Source organism: Pongo abelii, chromosome 12 (assembly GCF_028885655.2).
Source record: "Pongo abelii isolate AG06213 chromosome 12, NHGRI_mPonAbe1-v2.0_pri, whole genome shotgun sequence".
In the NCBI taxonomy this organism is placed as follows: Eukaryota; Metazoa; Chordata; class Mammalia; order Primates; family Hominidae; genus Pongo; species Pongo abelii.
Genome location: NC_071997.2, coordinates 41,091,953 through 41,110,880, shown reverse-complemented (window position 1 = coordinate 41,110,880; position 18,928 = coordinate 41,091,953). Strand labels below are relative to the sequence as shown.

Genomic DNA, 18,928 nt, shown 5'->3' with positions numbered 1-18,928 from the left:
TATCTGACTGTGCAGGCAGAATACTTTTCGCACCAGCCACATCAAAACTTTAAAGACTCGTTTGCTTTTAAGTGTACTGCACAGATTCGTCTTCAAGCAAAAATATATGAGCTACACACAGCTACATTTTATGACTGATAATAGCAGGTGTGGGTGTGTACATGTTCATATATAATTTCAGCTGTTTCTCTGACATTTTGTGCAAACAAATCAAACGCTCACCAAAACTAGTTGAAAGTTTTATTTTTATAAAATTAACATAAAAGATTGTTTAAAAATCTGCGGTTATTTACAGCAGTATTGCACAAGTAAAGTGGCAATTACCCTGTCAAAATTCATCAGTGCAAAACACAAGTAAGCCAGGGAAACTGCAATACAAATGCTACATACGCTGGGTCCTAGAAAACAGGTTAGTGGTGGATCAGTATACAGACAGATCAGTGCTATTTATAAGTGGGTACCTGATGAGTTCTGATACAGTAACTAGTGGTCACAGAATCTGGACATAAAACATAAGAGAGCTTCTATAGTCCGAAATTCCCAAATAAAAGTAGTCAAGTTACTTAGCTGGGAGCTTGAGGATGCTTCTTACACACAATGCTGTTTAGAGTAGACCCCAACTGATTTAGCGTTATGTGTAGACATGTTCCCCCCACCCCACATGTGTACGTGAGTGGACACACACAGGCACCAGGCTAAATCAGCAGGGATGGCAGAACCACCTGCATGGAACCACCATGAAGTCTCCTTAAAGCTCCCATGAGCTTTCACATCTTGACACCCAGTCTAGTGGGGCCCCAACCTCCTCTGAAGGAGATGGAGAATCGGAAGGAGGGCATCGACCTGAAGAAGCAGGCTGACCAAATGCAGTGACCGAATGGGTGGGGCGTGGGGAGGGCTGTACAGGTAATTAATTAGCTCCTGAAGACAAGTTAGTCCAACCTCAAAGCACAGGAAGTCGCACAGCAGGTGGGGGAAACCCCAGCTACTCAGTTGTCCACAAGGGGTTAGTGGCCTGAGGTGGTCCTTAGGCAGGAGCCACCTGTCCCACCCGTTCCCTGGTCCTGCCTGGCCCTAGCCCTGAACAACTGCAATGCAGCACCTCTGGAAGTGGCACATTTTATTTTTTTTCTAAACGCTGAGTTGTCAGGGATAAATTTTCAATAGAAAAATCTTTCCCACCTGCTGTTAATACTTTGGTTTTTTTGTTTTCCTAAAGATAAAGCCTGGAGTCAGCAAAATGTACTTGCATGATAAGCTAGTTGCTTTGGAACAAACAGAAGGTTGCTGGGTATTTCTTGGAGAATTTTGTAGCCTGCCAGACTGAGTTTCTCACTGGCATCAAACACACACTTCATCATCAGGGCAGCAAAGCCCAAGAAATGAAACCCACTTGACTGGAAATACCAGGACCCAAAGCTGGAGAGCCACCCTGGAGGACCACGTGGTCTGCAATGAGCTCTCCAGTCACCCCCGACACCTCTCAGGAGTTAACTTCATGGGATGGCAGGGGGGTGGGAGACAGGGATGTTAATACTTTTCAGAAATTAAGACATTAAATAAGCAGAAAATAAATATACAATATTTCTACAAGTTACAGCATTATGAAACAGTAGGACACATCACACAGAAAAAGAATCTACAATATTCACAATCCTTGATTTTGAAAAAGTTGAGAAAAACAGTGATTTTTTTACTTATTTATGCTGTACAAAATTTTACAAGAAAGGTAAAGGAAACACAATTGCACGCAGACATTTGGCTCAGTTGATAAGTAATATGACCTACGAATCTAATAAATACTCACAATATATACATTAAGAAGGGGAAACGGCAGACAATTGTATTCCACTATATTTTTTTTAATCAGAAGGAATTTTATACTTGATTTCTCCGCAAGCCCCACCCCCAAAATTCTTGATCAACTGGTTTCTGGGAAGGACATCTGAAGAATCACTCATGAAACTATTCTGTGTGTGTTTATTGCGTTTCTGTGTTAAGTCACAGGACACTTTTTACAAACCTCACATACGGAGAGGTTGTCAAGGCACAAAACCTGCAGTAAGTTTCCAAAAAGGGGATTTAATTATTTTTTCTACAAAAATGTTTTTAAAAAAAGGTAAAAACGTATACCCACAGGAGGCATACTTTCTGCACAGAGGCATCTTGATAACCAGATACATACAGTACAGAGACATCCAGTCATCGCTTTAAGTTCTGGTGCCAACAGCCTATTCTTTAATACTCCTACAATTCATAGAATCTCTAATTTCCTCAGGAACTGTTTCCACAGCCAGCCTGGAGGCCGCCAGGCCAGAGGGAAATGTGCTCGTGTGGCGCACACAGCCCCTGGGCAGCACAGGGCAGGGCCTCCCGTGCCTGGCCCAGGGCTGCACCCAGTGTGTGCTCCCAGGGGCTGCAGGGCTGAGGAAACAGAGTAAAGTGCTCTAGTCAGGAGACTGGCACATGAGTACAGGGATCCTGGGAGGGGGTGCCCAGATCCAAATACATCTTTGGTGTATGTGTGTGTCCAGCAGGCCCACGGCTGCAATCCTACCACTGCTTGTAACCGTGGGCTTTGTATGACCCTACAAATGGGCTCGAGACACATCAGGGAACAAGCTGAGCTCCAACACAGCTTTAAAAATAAGTCAAAGTCCCAAGGAGATTCTTGGGGAAAGGAAATTTTTTAAAGTAAGACTATTTGGAATGAAATCATCTCTACCTAAAGGAAAAAGTGAATATGCAACGTATACATATATATTTTTTAAATTATGAAGATACAAATGTTTAGATTTTTCCACCTAATTTAAATAACGTGAACATGCCGGCTCCTCTATCGGGCCAAACGCTAGTTGCTGGCACTGCTTACTCATTTGAAAATTTAGTTATTTCTTTTAAAAGCTGTTTAACGATTGGAGTTTTCAAAAATTTTAGGAGTTACAGAGTTCACAGAATTGTCTTCCCTCCTCACTTTCACTGCTCCCTAACCTGACTCTTTCTTGGGTCTCCCTGGGTGTCTGCTGCTTCTGAAATGACTGACCAGTGTGTGGCTTCCTTCCATTGCACTCATAAGGAGCAGGCACAGAGAAAGAGCACCCTCACTATATGGCTGGGGTCACGAGTGGCCTGACAATATCCAACTGTCCTGGAAGAATGAAAAAAACAGACTTCTGCCCAGAATTATTCTTCTATCGTGCTGGTGGAAGTGGGATGAAGCCTATGTTTCAAAGTGAATTTAAAGGAGTGAGGCTAGTGGACTGTGAGTTGGACTAAAATGCAGGAGGCCAAGCAAATGGCCATCAGAAGCCCTGCCCCAGGCCTGTGCCAATTCCCATAAGGGTGTGAGCTGGATGCTGCAGCTGGACTCTGCTGTAATGGACACGGTGGCCCTCTGGGACCTGATGCTGACAGTGCATCCTGTGACCATGAGAAAGCCTGCAACCAGAAAAGCCAGCAGCACAAAGGGGCGTAGCACGTAAGTCTGTTGTTATTACTGCTATTGCCTCTTCAGAATACTTCCCAATAACATGCTCATCAAAATGGAATGAAAACACCAAATGCTTCCCAGTTAATAATAGATCGCTCGAACTGTGCAAGATACAGGCAGATATTAACTCTTGTTCAGATTCAATTTCACTTTATCATGAAAATACACTGGACCAAATCTATGCATCTGAGTCCAGACTGGAGGTGCATCACAAAAAGTGATGAGGAAAGACGCAAAAATAGTCTGAAATTTTGCCACAGATGCAACTGAATTTACAAATGAGACTGGCATATCAATGCAGGCTGGCAACAGACCCTCAGCCCTTTTAATCAGTTCCATTTCAAAAGAACTCTTTTGGTATTAAAAATAATTTAAAAAGGTCAAAGAGGCAATAGTAGGGAAGGGAGGGAGTATATCACACCTCTCCCTGTTTAAAAATTCTGTAATCTCTAAAAATAAACTAAGGCAGCTTTTTAAGTTAGCTGGCTCAGTTTCCACTGCAGGGTTTACATAATCCTCTGAGAATAGGCCGTAGGTTCTTAAAATTTTAATACAAAAATTATTCACAAATTGGTTAAAAAGTTTCCATTTCCTTTTTGAAAAACCTTATTGAAGGTGAGGGGGAAAACACACTGCATGTAAACACCATTCTTACACAAAATCCTGCTCCAAAAAACCATGGTTTGTACATTAAAAAGCAAAGAATGCTCCCTCCTTTACATTCACAACAAACTTCCATTAGAAATTCTGCTGTGTGGTGATGAACAGAAAGGTAGTCCCATCCAGCTCGGTGTCTTCTGAACACGTCACCTGCCCCTCCACAAGAGAACCACTGGCTGCATAATAATGGCACCAGGAGACCGTGGTGCTGGGTCTTGTTGGTTTGAACAAGCAAAATGTCTGCACGTATCTCGGCTCCGCAAAGAACCTGTCAATGCATTCTCCATACCAGGCGGACAATGTAACGTAACAGTCGTAAGATAACCATTCGTGGGTGGTCTTCGGCTGCTTGGTAATTATTCAAAAATACCTGAAACAACAAAAGGAAAGCTTCTTAGTTTCTCCCTAATTTGGGGGTGGGGAGGGGTGGGAGCCCATATTTAAGTGAACAACCAATCCCATCTTAATCACTATGAAAGGCACCTCTTCAAGAGCACTGGGTCACAAAGCACGATTCCTCCCAGAGATTGTGAAGAAAACTTGTTTTCATTTCCCTGCAAAGCGGAAGACATCCCTACATAAAGGGCAGGCATACCAATGATTTACTCCTTAAAATAGAAAAAAAAAAAAAAAAAAAAAAAAGCACCCAAAAGAATGTTTGAAAAACTCAAAGGGATGTAAAGCAACTATCTTACCGCCCAAGTTAATTGACATTCAAATATGCTGCAGATTCCCCCAGGGGTGAATCTGGTAGCTGTAATTCATTTGAAAAACCAGTGATTTGGAGTAATCTGCCCTAAGAAGCTAAATAAAGTCGCGCAGTGATGCGCCATTGTGCCTCTGACTGCTTGGCTACGATAAACACTGTGACCCAGGGGGTGCCCATGGTCACAGACACAGGCAATGTCAACCCCCATCCTCCCACCTTCTCGGTATGGGGAAGAAAGAGCAATCCAGAACATAAAAAAGCCTCTGTGCCAGTGACCAGCATATGTTTGTTACAAACCGAGAAACTGTTCAAAAGGAAATCACCAGCTTATTCAATGCTTTCAGGGTCCTCAGGTCTTCCACAGCACCCACTTTCAGGTTCTAATCCATTTTGTGAGTAAGTGCAAAGTATAAATTCAGAGTCACCAAAGGCAGCGGCAACACAACACATCAACCTCGACGCCATGAGCTACAACCTGGTTCACTGTTCAAGTCTGAAATCTGCCCCGGACATTTCTTAATGACTAATCCACACGAGACCAGGCTACATGACTGTCTCTCCACAAACCCCCTTCTCGTTGGGTGGGGGATACTTCCAACACACCGTCGCGGGAACCACCAGCCATCAATCAGGCTGAGACAACTGTCCCCTCAGACCCAGAACAGCCCCCACAGACACCAGCCACAGCTGCAGCTCCACTGTTTACACAAGCTCTGCCGCGCTTGTTTGACAGAATGGGATTGTGATAAGGCCAGGGCATTTCCCCTTTTCCTTCCATAACAAGATTGGAGGAAATCAGCTTTATGTAAGCGATTCCTGTAGAGGCACTCTGTAACCACAGTCTGTGATTTTTATCTGTTTTACACACAAGATTGCTTTGTTTTGATTTAACTTTCAAAATTACTTTGCTGCCTCTGTGTGAGAATAATTTAGGGGAAGGTTAATTTTAGTGTAGACTAATATTAATAGGTTGAAAGAGACTTATTCAAAATAAAACCACAACTTACTAAAATGAAGAAAGTGTATGCTATGATGGGCTAAGTAATCAATCCAGGCAGAGAAGTTTTGTGCCAACCTGGTGTCACTGCCATGCTTGGTGTGGCCAGAAAATGGGGCTGACTGGGTGTCCACAGTCAACAGGACACCAATGAGGGGGCTGGGTCAACGTGAAGGGCAGACCCCAACTGCTGACACTTGGTAAGTTTCATATTCCAGCACTGGCAGCGTCCAAGGGAAGAAATCTCCTGCCCAGTCTTTGAGGACAGCAGGAGGCTGTGACCAAGCTTAAGTAGAAGTCACCTCACGAGAGAATCTTTCCAAGGTTTTTAGAGTTCCGCTTTCATCTCAACTGTAAAGGATATGGGGTATTCAAAGACATGCTGGAGAGGGTGGGGAAAATGCAGGAAATTTTGGCAAAAGTTACACCCAATCCCTGACTCATGAGAAGATGCTACAGCATCCCAGTCTGCAAGGGTGCAGGGATAACTGCCCTCTCAGACGGCGGGCATGACAACATGGCACACGCTTTTAAGCTGACAAGCAATTGCTTTTGGACGACATTCAACAGAGGAAGCCATTACCACGGATTCAAAGAGCCGTGCCAGCCCAGAAAGCATTTGACAGCTGGCACGGCTGGCTGGAGCTGCTGTTGGCTCGAAGCGTATGCTCGTACTGCAAAAGACAGCTGCAGGATGGGCAGCCCCTACCTCTGCAGACTGGCTGCCCTCTAATACCTGCAGCCATAAAAATTACTGTGGCTTATAGTCGGGGCCTGGTGACACTAAACTGGGGCAAATGGCCAAAAGCTGCAGTGGGGCAAAGACGCAGAACTAGGACTGATGGCTCAACGCTGCTCAAAGCGCCAACAGCTTCAACCAGCTCCAGTGAAATCTCCCTGCGATCTAGATACTGAGGAACGGCTGCTACAATTCAGCTCCTAAACCAGGGCCTTTGGTTTTGGGGTGGTATAATGGGTCAGGAGGGAGTTTGAAGCAATTAGAGAAAGCCCCCCAAGATGGAATGTACTGGTGAAAGGTCAAAGGCACACCCAGTGGCTTCTGGCCAGGGTAGCACAACCAAGATGGAATTGGAAAGTCAGGACTAAAAATGACAATCCCTGTATTGTAGGGGAGTTGCCAGTTAAAGGCAAGTATGACACTAAGACTGAGCCAGGAGCTGTCATTTGCAGTGTGAGTGGTTCCTCGCATCTAACGTGGGCTAAGACAATAAACACACCCATAAGAGGAGCATCAGCAGCCATACCTGGACCGTCTTCCTGAGACCTGCTGTCTGCAGAGCTGGCCTCCTGCCTAGTGTCCAATAAGTCTGCGTCTGCTACAGTGGTTCTTAATCAGGTGGAAGAGACATCTGTGTATCAAAAGTGCATTTAAGTTCTGCCACTCCCAAACTGGGTAATATAAAAAAGACAGTCTTTCCTGATTAAAAGCGTTTTTTAAAAAACTATTAAAATAAATACAATCAGGGAAGATGCTCCACTCCCTCCTGAAACTTCTGGGTATCCTCCTCTTTATGGGCTGAACTGTAAACTGTCCCTTCAATTCATCTGTTGCAGTCCTAACCCCCCAGACCTCAGACTGTGACTGTAAGTGGAGACAGGGTCATCAATAAGGTGATTAAGTTAAAATGAGGTCACTGTGGGGTGGGCTCTAATCCAAGGTATTCTTGTAAGAGACAATCAGGACACAGAAACCCACGGAGGGAGACCACGTGAAGACACGGGATGACGGTATCTACAGGTCTGGAGGCTAAGTCTGCACCATGATCACAGACTTCCAGCCTCCAGAACTGAGAAAAATAAATTCCTGTTGTGTGAGCCACCCAGTCTCTGCAACTCTGCACAGCAGCCCTAGCTGACTAATACACCCTTTCACTGATGCTCTCAGTCTGTCACTCTTTAAGTGAAAACAATCCTTCTTACAGAGTTGGGTAACTCTGTTTTAGTCTAAATTGCAAAAATACTTTAGAAAGGCATAATAACTCATTTAGGTGAAGGAGATTATTTTTAAAGACTAAATTTGCTAGTACGTTACAACTGAAGTGACCATATATTACAGTTCTCTCCTCTCTCACTCTTTCTCTACACAGACACACATACACACAATCACAAGTGCACAAAGAGGAGGGCCCCACCCAGTTGGGTACTGTAATCTCCATAGCCTAAATCAAGAGCTACATGAGGACTGGGTTACCTGGAGGTAACTGCCTTTTGTGGCCACCCCATGTGTCCAGAAGATAACTCCTTCAACATTCACAATCTTGTGTGTCCCTCCGGGAACCAGTTCCTGACAGCCCCTGCCTCTCAGGGTAAGGGGCTCCAGTGGCCCTGTTGCTGACCGGCATCAGGTGGTGGTCTGACTTCAAGGCATGTGTCTGTATACCCACTAGGTCTGATGGTAATAGCTTTGTCACCAGCACAAAATAGTAAACAAGATAATAAAGTAAGGACAAGACAGAGGTAAATAAAATGAGGGAAAAAACCACTGGCCAGACGGGAAGTCAGGGAGCCAGGGCAGGAAGGCACCAGGGTGAATCCCCACATCAAGCCCCAAAGGAAGAGAATTTCTTGGAAGGGCAAGAGGAGAATGGGCAGTGCAGGTGGAGAGAGAAGCTGGGCAAAGGCAGCAAGGCCAACAGGCAGAAGGGGCCAGCAGTTCAGTAAAGATAATCAAAGTAGTGGCTAAGTATTTATCATAAACCAGAAGGAAAAATTATGCCAAGTTGCAGGATTGCTCCCCCACAGACTGTGCCCTCTAAATGTAAAGGCATAGGATTCTGTCTCTACAAGTTCCTCAGCATAAACTTAGGCAGTCTTTCTCTGAAGACATGAACATGCCCTTTGAGATGGTGTCAAGCATTCAACAGGGAATTCCTAAATAGTTCTTCACACGTCCCCATGACACCAGATGGCACAAGCTCATCTGGGTGGCAACCTGGGAGGAGCTGAGCCACACGAATGCCCTAGCGTGGGGTTCCTGCTGCCTTGCCAGGGGCTGGCGCTGCCACTGCAGCGAGGAACATTAAGTGCAGGGCAGGAGCATCTTCAATTTACACTTGGGATGACCAATTAAGTGTCAGGGAATTTAATGACATTCTAATGCCAAAATAATCACAGAACACCACTCTCTTGCTCAGTCCAGGGAAGCAGATGCTTGGAAAACAATAGAGGCCCTGGCCCCAGGGAACTGGTCAGGTTGAACACCAGACAACTACAGAATGCAGCTTTGGATTCCGCTTCACTCTCCAACAGTGAGAGGAGTCGAACCTTTGAAGAGCTGCCTAGGGCACACCAGGCCTTTGGACTTTGTGTGCCCAAGCTTGGGGATGGAAGAATTGCCATGGCCACCACTAAATGAAATAACCTAGCCCATGCTTTTCAGTCCCTACAACAACCCTGAGTGCCAGGGTAGCATTCCCTATGCTGTTTTGCAGCCAGTGACTACAGAGGTCAAGCAAGTGACTCAAAGGGCAGCTCAAGGCAGTCGCAGGACAGGATGGGTACTCTTGGCCCACAAGAAGATGGAATGCCAGAAGCAGGAAAGAAGTTAAACGAGGGCTTTCAGGCCAGCACCTTCCCTCCTCGCACGCCCTGTGCCTGTGCCTGTGCTGGGAAGGGCCCGTTGCTCCTCAGACCTGAAGGGGGCCTTGTTTCAGGCTGAACTGAGGCCACAGAGGTTCTGGAGTTTGAATTGAGAATCACTAAGTGATTCCTACGATGCAGCTCAGAATACAGCCCACATCCATGCTCCAAAGGCAGGGCTGACACCCACTGGGGCAAAGGACTCAGTAAGTACAACACAGACCTAGAACCTAGACATAGCATGGCTCAAGGGGGACTTAAATTAAAAAAGCACAGATGTGTATAACACAATTTAAAAAAAGGTTGAGATCAGACATGACATCAAGGAGTTATCCTGGGAACCAGGGGTGAGATGTGCTGTAAGGGAGCCACAGTTTAGTTAAGAGTTTCCTGGCAGTCAAAGCAACAAGGGAAAAATGACAATTTCATTGTCATATCAAAGCAAGCTCAATTCCTAATTCTAAGAGGCATTCAAAAACAAGGTATACCTATAGAACTCTGAGATGCAGAGGAATTTAACTTACTCAAAAATTTGTTTCTTACAGAATTTCAACAGTAAATGTATAGGATGTCCTGAAACTTATTTTTTATATATATTTAAGTGTTTATATATATACTATAAATTATTATATATTATATATAATATATAACAGGAGGCTGAATTTTGGACTGTGAGACCAGGAAGGACAGAGGGAATCTCTGCTCCAGGCTCAGGCAACTGAGGAAGCAGTCTCTCTCTGGTTGGTGTCTGATCCCCACAGGCTGCAGAAGAGAGGGCCTGGGATGGAAGTCCAGGAGCCTGAGAATACCCAGGGGCTGTCACAGCATCTTTACGGACACTGAGGTGGCAGGGTGGGACACGGAACTAGGAGTCACCCCCCTGATTCTGTTAGAACTACCACTCCACAACTCGTTCATAACCCAGCAGTCTAAACAGCATTTTAACTGGCAACTGAGTGACACAGAGGTCAGAGAGAAAAAGGCCCAGCACATAGTTCAGCATGATGTGGAGCTCTTCAGGAAGATCTGGTCTCTCTCCACTTTCAGACCAACAACCACAGTCAAACGGCAGCTGAGCTGGTATTTCAGCGCTGGTTCCATATGCATGCTGTTTTCAGGTGTCAGAGGAGATTGCTACAATACTGCCCAACACTAAATCCACTTTCTATTCATCACCAAGGCAACAGGGATATTTGCATAGCTTGTGTCTGCTGCGCTTTGATGTCATCACAGCTGGGGAAAGGGCACTGGAAGTTCCCTCCCAGATGCATGGTACCTTCACCCCAAACCAGGAGAGCACTCTCCCCTAGCATTGCAAAGCTATGGGTGCTGCAGCTGATCTGCTATGGTGACAATGTGGTCTTCAGAAGTCAGATAAAAACTACATTTGCATAAACCAAACTTTTATCCTATTTTTGACACGCTATTTCAAAGAAATTATGATAGTTAAGGCTTCTTGTGAGACAAATCTCTTCTCCAGTGAATGTCCAGGTGAGTCTGTGCACTGAGGCTCTTCAGGCAGCATAGCACAGCCCTCCACTTGGTAGGTCTCTAGCCTGTCAGACTCCAGACCTGGTGCTGGCTAAACTGGGGAACAACTCCTGCCTGCCACTTCTGAAATCGTCACTGTTCTATGGCCAACCACAGAGAAGAGACAGATTGTTCTGACATCTGTGTGAGGCACCAGTAGTTGGAATATTAGATTCAGAGAAGAAACACACTGTTCCAAAATGTTTCAGCCTCAGAAAAAAGCTAAGTGAGACGTAACATAGTTTAACCACAACTAAAACCTCTCCACTTTGTTTCAGGTGGTAGAAGTCTAGTGAAGGATGATACGAGAAGCTTATTATTTTTGAACGTCTGCAGCAGGGCCAAGCCTTAGTTTGTGTGCATCTTCATTTCCTCCTCAAGAGATTAAAAAAAAACCCCAGTTAGACCTCCTGAAGTCCCCTTCCAGGCACCTGCATCTTCTTCCTCATGGTTACGTGTTAATGGCCTTGATCCAGAGCTGCAAGGCAGCCCTGCAGGTGTAGGCACCTGCCAAACAGATGAGCACTCACACGTGGTGCAAACAAGCACAAGTCCTTTAGCCCGATACCCACCCAGCCATTTAAACACACACCAGTGCCTCAGCCTCATCTCATATTTGCCTACACCCAGACACAGCATGTGCAGTAGGGTCAAACACACAACTTGTTTAAAAAGCAGTTCCAGAGTATTTAAAAGATAGACAGGTGAACAGAGTTCCTGGCATCTCCCTTTCTAAACGCCAAAGACCCACTGAAAAATGTTTCAATTACAGTTCAAAGTGAGAGGAAACAGAATTATGATAAAAGATGATAATAAGAATTTTCTAGCTCCATCTCTAAATGTTCTTAATCTCCACTACATGCCTAAGGGATAGAGCAGAAAATCGGCCTCCTGAAGGTTAAGGGTAGAGTCAGGGTTCTAGGTCTGACCCCAAAGTCCCCACACTTCTCTGTGAGTCGTGTTTTCCCACGAGGTCACACTCTGGCTTCAACGAGTAACAGAACGCACTTGTTTGGAAAACCAGCAATCCATAATCCACACAATCCCAGCCACATGTTCTCCCTAAAGTCTGAGGGGAAGAACCAAGGAGCTCATCACCTCTGGCCATTGTACTTCTGGGACGGAAACGGGGTGGTCTAAGACAGGAAAGGAAGGCTCCTAAACCCAAACACTGAGCTGCCTCCTCCAGCTTTAAGGAAAACTCTTGCTGAACCTGAAAACTGTGCCACTGATCAATGGCAGGTACCAATTTATCTAAGTTCCTCATGACTGTTTTTGTTATGAAAACTGACATTCTATCAACTCATGTGAGTGAAGTGTGGGGCAACCTATCATTGCATGAGTTAGGTCTAATTTGAATTTAATATCTGATGTTCAGATTTCCACGACTCTTTTCACAGTCAGTAACAGCAACTTCTTTTACTAAACTCCAACATTCAATTAATGAAGACCTCCAAAGTACGCTGAGAACACGTTTGGGTTTGTGTTTGGTTTGTGCAATTACCAAGCAGGCTAAACTTTAGTCCTTGCCTTTGTACATTATTCACAGAAGAATGACTACCATTTATAAAAACAAGAATGAGATAGCACTGGGGATTTCACTTCTCAAGAAGGAGAGCATATAAGTATTTCAAATTCATACAGAGTACAGGAAAATGCTAATGTAATGACATGTTAAATTCTTTCCATCAAAATCAGTCTGCAAGTCACCTTCTCAACTCTACTTTGTCTGATTCAGGGCTAGATTTTGGTCTACATGCACTTCAATCAATTCATGTCTGCACATGCCCTGGACAGAGTAGGAAGTAGGCAGTATAAACAAAAGATCACTGTTTCTTGTGATCAAACAATGAAAGGGTTTTCATTCACTGCTGGCCTCATATGGAGAGCAGCTTCATGTGCTGCTGTCCACTGCAGCCCACCACCAGGACATGCCCAGGTCACAGTTAGCCAAGAGCAGTGTTCCTGCACATGGAGTGACTTGAGCTGGACAACCTGACTGTGAAGAACCTAGAAGCCACAGGAGGTAAACAACTCCAGCTTCAGTATTAGGGGTGATGGAGGGGAAAGAGGGAGGCACGTTGGTTGCAGAATGGGTCCAGTTATTCCAAGAGCAAGCATTTTTACATTCTAAGGGCTTCTGATTGCAGCCCCGGCCCATGGTCAAGACTCTCACCCAAGTAGACATTATCCTTCCAGTACCTCTGGCCCATATCTACAGAGGATCACAATCTACACTTGCTGGCACTGCATCCAGCAGATGAACCGGCACATGCACTCACACAGTTTGGGTGATGAAAGAAACTGGCAACGGCTACTGAAGAACAGTCTGGCTGTCTTGGGCTGACACACTCACTTACCAGGAAGAGAAGGTGCAGGCTGCAGAAATACAAACACTGCACCACTCAGGTAAAGGCAAGCTGCTCACTTTCTCACAAATTCCAAAATAAAGATTTAGCTTCTCAGAGAACTTCTCTTCCCTCCATGCCCACTAACATCCCTATGCTACCTAGCCTTTACCAATAGCCTCCCTACTCTCCACTAACATCCCTATGCTACCTAGCCTTTACCAATAGCCTCCCTACTCTCCACTAAGGAGTCTCACAAGCTTGGAGTCTTTTAAGAGTGCCCTGCACAGCAAACCTGCATAGGAAGAGCTGTGAGGGTCAGCAGTCCTCTGGCCAAAGTTCATTCTGCAACAAATGACTTTTAAGAGCTCCACGACCTTCATAGCCCCTGGGCTTTGTCCCACAACTGGTTCTCCCTGTGCCTGCACTACTGGTGCCTCCCACCAAATCTTTAAGAAACTGAGCATCAAAATAAATATTGAGAGTAACGCATTGTAGCCCATTGAATAAAACAGGAATCCATGAATCCAAGTTGTTATACTAAATAACTATATAAGAGAGAAAGGAAAGCTCTTCGTCCTTTATAAGCTCTGTCCTATGACAAATGGAAAAGTACTAACTTCATAGTGGAAGACACCACCTTGAATCAAAGTGAACCTCATCAGTAACAGGACAAATGGATATCATGTGCCTCTTGCTGTGCCACACTGAGGACACATCACCTCTGGAGTGCTTCCGTCAGAAATGCAAAACCTGAGTCTCATCATGCAGAAATATCAGATAAATCAAATTCAGGGAGTCTGTAAATTACAACTGCCCTGATCCTTCAAAAATGTCACTGTCATAAAAGACGAAGACAGAGGAACTTCCAAATTAACGGAGCCTGAGGTAAGACACATGAATTCAAGGCATGATCCTACATTGGCTCTTGGGCCAGAAAATACATTGTTTCTTTTTTTTTTCCTGAGAAGGGCATTGTTGGGACAAGTGGTAAAATCTGAGTAAGGTCCATAGATCAGATAATAGTTCTGTAACGCTATTTGTGAATTTTGATAATTACGCTGTGGTTACATAAGGGATTACTCCTATTTTTGGGAAATATACGCTGAAGTATTTTTAGTGTAGGAAAAGCAGTTTCATGTCTGCAGTTTTTTCTGAAATTGTACATGTGTGCAAAGAGGGAAAACATGAAAACAAGTGGGGCAGATATAAAAGGGTGGTTCTTTGTGTCATTCTTGCAACATTTTTGTAAGTCTGAAATTATTTCCAAATGGTTACCAAAATCCACTGGAGTAGTAAAACTCCGACTGAATAGAGGGGCCAGGCTGTTCAGCCTGGCAGGGTCACCTGGGAATGACACTGCACTGGGAGAGAAGAGGGGACATGCACTGGGACTTTGTGCTCACCTGTGCCTCTCTCACCTCCTCCTTCAAGGATTCAGCCTCCACAGCTCCGTCTCAAACGCTTCCCCACTGCCCTTAAGTGGACTGAATACATGACAACTACACGACAACTTCCTCTATTTCTCTAACTGGAAAAACGGGAAAATATCCTGTCAGGCTTCGCAAGGCTCATGGCAATAAAAGACTAACACTTTAGACAAGGCATTGTAACAGCATTAAGCAAATAAAGACAGTCAACATTTAAAAGGTTAATATCCATCCTAAAGCAGTGCAGTGAGATACACTCGCTTGCCAAGAGAGGATAATTCCCTTGTGAAGACAGCAGGTAATTTGAATTCATTATTTCCCAAAACGACCTCCCATTACCTTCCCAGATTTCTGCCCCCAGTATTTAACAATGGACCATTAAGTGTGATTCCAGACAATGGACTGTTTTTAATCTAACAAGTATCAAGACGGGTGTCTGTGGCTTTGAAGATCGCGGTGTCACTATCCACAGTATTATCCAGTGTTTTGAACTATTTTTTTTTTTTAGATGGAGTTTCGCTCTTGTGGAGGCTGGAGTGCAATGGCGCAATCTCAGTTCACTGCAACCTGCGTCTCCCAGGTTCAAGCAATTCTCCTGCCTCAGCCTCCCGAGTAGCTGGGATTACAGGCGCCCACCACCACGCCCAGCTAATTTTTTGTACTTTTAGTAGAGGCGGGGCTTCACCATCTTGGCCAGGCTGGTCTTGAACTCCTGACCTCTGGTGATCCACCCGCCTCGGCCTCCCAAAGTGCTGGGATTACAGGTGTGAGCCACCGTACCCAGCCTTGTGTTTTGAGCTATTTATAAAATCTGAATATATTTACCTTTGTTTTAGAAAAATTGGGTTATAACCTAGAATCTATCCCCACTCCTTCCCCCTAATATCCCAGCCTACTAACAAAGCTAAAGTCCTTTAATGATTTGTGACTGTATTTTTGCACTGAATTAATTTTAAGATATGCAAAAGAAGATGCACAGTGACAAAACCTTGTAAATACTGCAATCAGACAAATTTATTTTACCAAAAGCATGGGAACAATAGGTTGCATCTTATTGGAAACACAGACATGACCACCTTAAATATATGCTTAAACATTAAACTGTGAAATGACATTGGGAGAAGAGGAGGGGAGGCAGGCTATGAACCTGTTAGGTGCTGCTATCACATCCTCAACAGACAGGCAAGGTAACAAAGACAACCCAGCAGCCTAGGTTTCATTTGCATGTGATTCAAACTATTCCCCACCTTGACAGCCTTCGCAAGAGGATGGCCGGGGACTGGGATGCACTCCAGTCCCCATGCCAGCCTTAGCCCATGTCTTGTCACTGACTACTCATGGCAGCCATGGAGGTGCATCCACCAGGTCCATCTGGGCAGGCCCACAGGAAAGCCTTGTGGAGTCATGCATTCATATTGCATGCTTTAAAGAGAAACTTGTATAATATCCTTTAATACATCCAGCTCTGCGGTCAAAATCTCTAACAGAATCCTTGAGAATGTGCAAGCTTATCTCAGTACCCAGAGCTCTTGGCAGCAGGGGGTCACTGTGGGCACCAGGCAAGGCCTACTGCCGCCTCTTTCTCTCAGGCAGACCCATCTAAGGCAGATCTTGCCCCGAGGGTGTCTACAAAGCCCCTTCCAGACGGGAACAAGACAGGCCCAGGGGATGGTCAGTTCATTGCCTAGGTTCAGAGATGTCTCCATACCCATCAGAAATGATCTGTCCTGTTGGATTCTGGACACAATCCCAGAATCAGGACTTGAGTGTATTCACCTACCCTCTTAAAGGGACTCATGTCCTCCCCACTTTCATCCTGAATACACTGTGGTCCCACTTCTCACCAGTTCTTCCTAGTCAATCGAGACAGCCACTTCCAGTCACACACAGGAACACCAAAATCCCTTTAGGTAAACCAAGGCAGAGGAACTGGAGGGAATGGTTACTTCAGTGACAAGTTATAAAACCAACCAAAGTTCCAAAAAAATTACCATTTCAGATCTAGGCTGGAATGTTCTGTGAGCTGGTTTATGTCAGGTGGAGGATGCCAGGAGTTTTGCCAGCTTAAGACAGCATTTTAAGAAATTCTTAAGTCCATCAATGTCACACTTCCCATTTTACAACAGAATCATTACTACAGCACTCTCCTCAAACACCCCCACAGAAAGGTAGGAAGATCCGATGTGTGTTTTCTTGACTCTTAAAGAAATTCCATACTGAAGAACTGACAGTGTCCTTTGCAATGGGAAAATGTCTATTTGTCTAAAAGAAGCCTAAAACACATTGTATAAAGGCAGAAAAATAATAATTCAAAGGTAAAATCCATTTACTTAGCAACAATTAACTAAGCATGACCTCCCCTAGAAGAGAAAACAGATTAAAAAAAACTTTAAGAGGTACTTATATGAAACAACAATGTTCAGGAAAAAAAATAGAGCTAGAAGAGAAGGGGTAAGAATAAATGATATTAACAACTATAACATTTTCCACAAAATAAGAATTAGCATCTTCCTTTTGGATAAATCAACTGAATTAATACCTTTATATGAGGTGTTTAAAACTTTGTGAACAAGTAACCACACTATATCACACATTTGCTAGTGTACCCTTTAGCGGAAGCAGTCACAGGTGTTCCCAATGGTACTAACTCCTGCAGACAAAGTCTACACATTTAAAAATGTCTCCCACGTGGCCAGGCGCCGAGGCTCACGCCTGTAATCCCACCCAGCACTTTGGAAGGCCGAGGCAGGCAGATCACGGAGTCAGGAAATCGAGATCATCCTGGCCAATATGGTGAAACCCCATCTCAACTAAAAATACAAAATTAGCTGGGTGTGGTTGCTGGCGCCTGTAATCCCAGCTACTCAAGAGGCTGAGGCAGAAGAATCACTTGAACCTGGGAGGCGGAGGTTGCAGTGAGCTGGGATTGCGCCACTGCACTTCAGCCTGGTGACAGAGCAAGACTCCGTCTCAAAAACAAACAAACAAAAGTCTCCCATGTGAAAAAGGTGTCCAAATGGTCACCTATATTGCCCCCAGGTAAAAGAAACAAAAAACACCGCTTCTACTAACTATAGAAGATGACATAGGCTAAAATTTTTAAAAAAGAACATAGCTCAAAATAAGTGGCAATTATCTATAATATAAAGTTTTTATAGCCCAAATTACAGGCTATTGATTAGTGGCCTCCTAACACATTTCAACAATTAAATGTCCAAAGACAGCAATGGGCTCTGCAAGGGCAATGGCTACCTGCTTACTCAGGTCACCCTGCAAATTGCAGGAGAGTCTTTTACATGAGTGCTGGCATCGCTCCCATGCGCTAAGTGAGAAAAGATGTTGTTTAAAAATTACCTTTAACTTTGACCTAAAATGCACAAGGGGAGTACAGAAACACACTACATGGATCGAAACCTATGTTAATAATATTTCTAGACTATCTCAAAGTCTATAAATAATCCCTTTTTTAGCATTGTTTTAAAGTCTGTGCTCATAAAATTCCTTTGCTGCCTCCTACTGTATTATTTTATTTAAGTGCCATTACTTAGTCATGAAACAAATGAAAAATGGGAAAGGAGAAACAATGAAAGGTCACAACTAGGCAACAGTATTCATTTCCAGAATTAGCATGTAGTTACGAGAAGTCACTTCGTCTTTTTTAAAAAATATGGTGTGGAAGGGGAGGGTGTGAGCAGAAAAGGGGGTAAAGAAAACATCATTACCCTCCTTGCATAGTAAGCGTTAAACTCGTCTCCGATACGCCGCAACTCTTGGGCGATCCATATCTCCGGGCGCATATCTGCAGGTTCAGCCTGCCTCATGGAAGCTGCATCAGAACAAAACAAAACAAAAATCACATTGTGGTCCATGGATCACTGGGAAAGTTCCAAAGATAAGTCTCTAGAGGCAAGCTCATCTCACACACTCTTTCACATTTCTGGGAGCTCCCTGACTTCAACAACTACAGCCATGTACTGAAGATTAGAGTGGCAGAGTCTTCTACATAACTCTGGTTAAAGAATAAGAGATATAGAATAAAATTTCCTTTTTCAAAACTGGAGATTCAGAATTGCAAGAACTGAAAACATTCCGACCCATTCATACACACTTCCATTTCAAGAAGTTACTCACAAGAAAATGGAAAATACTGCCAAAGAAATATGC

The 18,928-nt window shown here is 44.3% G+C and overlaps 1 protein-coding gene across 10 annotated transcripts in view; it reads right to left on the bottom strand.

Moving 5' to 3' along the window:
- Positions 1-226: 226 nt before the first annotated feature.
- Positions 227-18,928, bottom strand: part of BCL2L11 (BCL2 like 11) — a 46,946-nt gene continuing 28,244 nt past the window's right edge. For 6 of the 10 annotated variants that reach the window (XM_054547923.2, XM_054547925.2, XM_063713560.1 and 3 more), the window contains 2 exons: positions 18,487-18,590; positions 227-4,520 (listed from right to left, as the gene is read on the bottom strand). In XM_054547923.2, coding sequence (XP_054403898.1) covers positions 4,422-4,520; positions 18,487-18,590 — 203 coding nt within the window. In that variant the 3' untranslated portion in view covers positions 227-4,421. The other 4 variants (XR_010136254.1, XR_008522280.2, XR_008522279.2 and 1 more) reach the window with 4 other exon arrangements.